Here is a 4,847-nt window from a genome sequence, read left to right as displayed (position 1 = left end):
TTGATACATGCAGTCTAATCTGTCAGAACAACTTGAGCTTGGAGTGTCCTAGAAGTCATCAGAAGCTAGAGTATGGGCAACCTACTTGCCATACTTAGTTGGTGGCACTGGAATCAAGGTACCTACCCCATTTTCTACTATAAATAGCAGGTGTTAATATCATTTACTAATTCCTGAATCTTTGAACTCTCAAGCACTTACATATTTTTTCTCAAATATTGCTTGTATTCATCTAAAAACTTGCTGACTTTAGCATCGAAGTGGTCACGTCGGACACCTCTCCGACGCCCATTCACGAGTTCTTTTCATTGTTTGTAGGTGCTATCACAGCAATTATCTTCACTCAAAATTCTCAAACACTAAAAATTATTGATTTGATCCGTTGGAGCTCCTGACCTAGCTCACCCATTTTAGAGAGATCACATCATTGGCGCCGTCTGTGGGAAAATGAGATTAAGACATTCATATGGCTCGCACCAGAAAGACTAACCAGGATAATTCCCGGGCTCCTGAAGACTGGGGACAGACTTCGAGACAAGGTGGTGTTAATAACACCGAACCAAATCTCATTACCATGAGCCCGGAAGAGTTGAAGAAAATTGTATCTGATGCGGTAAAACAAGCTATGACCAGGAAAGAAGTTTCTCAGCATATTACACCACCCGGAGATAGACAAGAGCGTGAGCAGGAGCAAGAGTAGGAGTTGAGGGAGGAGGATGAGGTAAGAAGAGAAAACGAGGAGTCCAGCGTCGGGTCCAAATCTCCTACTATGGCGAAAGAGTTGTTGGAGTTGAGACAGAAGATGAAGGTGCTGGAAGGGCAGTTGGAGAGTCGGGGTACTTCCCGGGTAGTCACCAGGGGATGCCCGTTTGCTGAGATAATTGTCCGGGAACCTCTCCCCGGGAATTTTAAATCTGCCAAAATAAAGGACTACGATGGAAATGCAGATCCTGAGGAACATTTGGCCAGATTTGAAAACATGGTCATGATGCACTGTTACACTGATCGAATAAAGTGTAAAGTGTTCCTGACGACGCTGGTAGATTCAGCCCAGATATGGTTCGAGGGATTAGCCCCTCAGAGCATACATTCCTTCAAAGACTTTCAAAAGGTGTTATCACACCATTTCAGCAGTAGCAAAAAATACAAGAAGACTGCTTTTAGTCTTTTCGAGGTCAAGCAGAGCGCGGAAGAGAGTTTAAGGGCTTATATCAGAAGATTCAATAGAGTGACCCTGGATGTCCCCACTTGTGCCACTGAAACAAAGACTACCGCATTCACCCAAGGCTTGAGGGAGGGTGAATTTTTCAAATCATTAACCAAGAAGGTGCCTGGGGATTACGAGGACTTATTGTCCTGGGCAGAGAAGTATATCAATATGGAAGAGGCTCAGAAGCAGAAGAGGGAGGCTGTAAAGAATGAGAGAGGGGATTGGGTGTCTAAGCCCGAGGAGAGGACAGAAGAGGGGCAATCCAGGGCACTTTTCTCATCATGTGCCTCTAAAGATTGCCCGGGAGAGGGAAGTACAAGAATGCAGTAGAGAACTGGCCCTGGACCCTCGATTATCCCGGCTAGAGAGGAGAGGATTTTGCTCTCTCCACAAAGTGTGTTATCATAGCACCAATAACTGTAAAACATTGAAGGGAAATTATGTCTTACCTTTCGTCCCGGGACCCAGTCACGATAACCAGAGACCGATATTTCCACCTTGAACATCTCGGCAGCCAGGATCCAGTGCCCTAGGGGGAGGTATGAGGAATAGTCCGAGGAGTGAGCCTGGGAGAAGAAGAGAGCCCGAGAGAAAAAAGAATTCGCCCCCTGCTACGTGGTTGATTAAAATGATATCAGGAGGCTCTACTGATGGAAACTCCAACTGGGCGAGGAAGTCGAGAAGTAGGAGGGAGTGTATGGAGATAGAGGGTTCAAGGAAGAGTGAGGCGGTCATCAGTTTTGGCCCGGAGGATTTGAAGGGGTGAACCTGCCCCACAATGACGCCCTGGTTATTCAAGCCCGGTGGAAAATTATGACATTTTGAGAGTCTTTATTGACTCGAGCAGCTCTGTAAATGTAATATTTAAAGATGTCTTTTTGCATATGGATTTGCAGGGCTATCACTTGGAAACTGTGGAAACTGCCCTCTTTGGCTTTGCTGACCACGTGGTTTACCCAAAAGGGGAGATTGTCTTACCACTAACCCTGGGCTCTCGGGATCTCAAAAAGATGGTGATGACTTCTTTCACTGTGGTGGACTCCCCATCATCATATAATATCATTTTGTGGAGGCCGGCTATGAATGAACTGAGGGCTGTGGCATCCACCTACCACCAAAAGATAAAGTTTCATGTGGGAGCCCAGGTATAAGAAGTCCGGCGAGATCAACCTTCTTCCTGGAAATGCTATGTGGAGGCAGTCCGGGTTGATCAGAGCAAAACCAAGAGGGAAGGAAAGAACGCAAAGATGGATGAAGTGGGAGGAAGAGTGGTGGAGAAAGGGGAAGTACATTTTGTAGCAAAGGAGGAGCAGGAGGTGATAAAAGTCGGACCAGACCAGCGAATCTGGGTGGCTCGGGACCTCAGTGCATCCACCCGGGTTAGTTTGATTAACTGTTTGAAAGCTAATATTCATGTGTTTGCCTGGTCCCAACAGAAGTTGACGGGGATTTCTCCCCTGATATCGGAGCACCAACTGAACATTCTCCCGGGATCTCACTCGGTGAAGCAAAAGAAAAGGCACTTTGGTCTTGAAAAGGACAAAGTTATTGATGAGCAAGTGAAGGAAATTTTGAAGGCCGGCCACATTCTAGAAATTCAATTTCCTACATGGCTCTCGACTGTGGTGTTGGTGCCTAAATCTACAGGGAAGTGGCGGATGTGTGTAGATTTCTGCGATCTTAATAAAGCTTGTCCCAAGGATCATTATCCCCTACCCAGGATTGATCAGCTGGTGCACTCCACCTCAGGTTTTGAACTGCTGAGTTTCATGGACGCATACCAGGGATATCATCAAATCTCCCTGGCCAAAAGTGATCAAGATAAAGCCAGCTTCATCACCTCGGGAGGTACATTTTGTTATGTTGTAATGACTTTCGGGTTGAAGAATGCAGGGGCTACTTATCAGCGTCTAATGAACAAAGTCTTTGAGAAGCAGCTGGGATGAAATGTGGAAGTTTATGTGGATGATATTCTGGGAAAATCCAAGGAGGTTGCGGACTTTATTGTTGATCTAGAAGAAATTTTTGCCATTCTCATGCATTACGGGATCAATCTTAACCATGTCAAGTGTATTTTTGGCGTAAAGAGTGGCAAATTCTTGGGATTCATAGTGACAGATCGGGGGATCGAGGTGAATCAGGAGAAATTCAAATCTGTGCCGTGCATGCCCTCTCCTCGACCCATCAAAGAAGTACAGAAGCTGACCGGGATGATTGCTTCCCTTTCTTGATTTATTTCCCGGTTAGCACACAGGAGTTATCCTCTTTTTCAAATCTTGAGGAAGGCCCGACAATTCGGATGGGATGAGAAATGTGAACAGGCCTTCCAGGATTTGAAGGTTCATCTTGCAGAGCTCTTTGTATTGGTGAAGCCGGAGCCTGGGGAGAAGCTATTCGTTTATCTATCTACTAGGAGTATGTTGTCAGCTCAGTTCTAATAAAAGAAGAAGGCTCTGATCAAAAGCTTGTCTATTATGTCAGCCATGCTCTAAGAGGACCCGAGCTCCGGTACAGTGAAGTAGAGAATATTGCTTTGGCCTTGATCATGACCGCTCAGAAGCTAAGGCCTTACTTCCTGTCACATCAAATCATTGTTCTTACCAATAGTCCTATCAGAAGGATTATGACTCACTCAGAAGTATTCGGGCGGATGATCAAGTGGACAATATATTTGGGGGAATATGACATTGAGTAAAAACCCCGGGTTGCCATCAAAGCACAAGCTCTGTCAGATTTTTTATCTGAAATGGTCCAACCCAATGAAGAGGAAGTACGGAGAGTATTCTTAGAGGGAGTGTCTAGCCTTGCTGGGTGTGGAGTAGGGGTTGTGGTAATATCTCCCTTGGGAGAGAAGATCAAATTGGCACTAAGGATTGACTCCCGGATAACCAATAATGAGGCCGAGTATGAGGCAGTTCTTGTTGGTATCCGAGCTGCCCGAGAAGTGGGAGCTTGCCGGATTATTCTGTATTCTGATTCGCAGCTCATCACTCAACAAATAAAGGGTGTTTATGAAGCTAAAGATGACAGGATGCTCAAATATTTATAGCTCATTCAAGCCCAAGCAGAAATCTTTGCTGATTGGAGTATTGAACAAATACCCTGGGAGGAGAATGGCGAGGCAGATGCTCTGGCAAAAATGGCTGCTTCTTTGTCAGAATTCAGCACCCGGGAGGTCTTGCATGTTTCTCGGCTGATCCTCTCCACCGAGGAAGAAATATTACAAGTACCCAAGGACTCCTGGATGACACCTCTGATCAAGTTCATTGTAAATAATGAACTACCCGAGGACAAAGCTCGAGCTCAAAAAATTAAGAGACAAGCTCCCAGGTTCATTCTCTTAAATAATATCTTGTACAAGAGATCATTCCAGGGACCTCTTTTGAAATGCTTATCTGAGAAAGAGATGGAGTATGTCCTTCGAGATATTCATGAAGGGTGTTGTGTTGAGCACCTCGGAGGAATATCTTTGGCCCGGAAAACAATGCTTGCTGGTTTCCGGTGGCCGACTCTTAGTCAAGATTCTGCTCGGATGGTCCAGGCTTGTGAAGGCTGTCAACATCATTCGAACTTTCAACATAGCCCGGCCACTTGCATGAAACCTATTTGGGCATCTTTCCCCTTTTGATCAGTGGGT

At 45.5% G+C, this 4,847-nt stretch overlaps 2 protein-coding genes across 2 annotated transcripts; both read left to right on the top strand.

Annotated features, from left to right (window-relative positions):
* The first annotated feature begins 769 nt into the window (after positions 1-769).
* On the top strand, positions 770-1,540 carry LOC140827362 (uncharacterized). The gene has a single exon (XM_073190025.1). It carries the CDS (start codon positions 770-772, stop codon positions 1,538-1,540), a length of 771 nt encoding a protein of 256 aa, XP_073046126.1.
* Positions 1,541-1,751: 211 nt separating this feature from the next.
* On the top strand, positions 1,752-3,156 carry LOC140827361 (uncharacterized). The gene is made up of 4 exons (XM_073190024.1): positions 1,752-1,940; positions 2,107-2,355; positions 2,425-2,526; positions 2,647-3,156. The coding sequence occupies exons 1-4, from the start codon at positions 1,752-1,754 to the stop codon at positions 3,154-3,156; spliced, it is 1,050 nt and encodes a 349-aa protein (XP_073046125.1).
* The last annotated feature ends 1,691 nt before the right edge of the window (positions 3,157-4,847 follow it).

Source organism: Primulina eburnea, chromosome 3 (assembly GCF_022965805.1).
Source record: "Primulina eburnea isolate SZY01 chromosome 3, ASM2296580v1, whole genome shotgun sequence".
Taxonomy (NCBI): domain Eukaryota; kingdom Viridiplantae; phylum Streptophyta; class Magnoliopsida; order Lamiales; family Gesneriaceae; genus Primulina; species Primulina eburnea.
The sequence above is the reverse complement of the archived record's forward strand: the minus strand, read 5'-3'. Positions and strand labels throughout refer to the sequence as shown.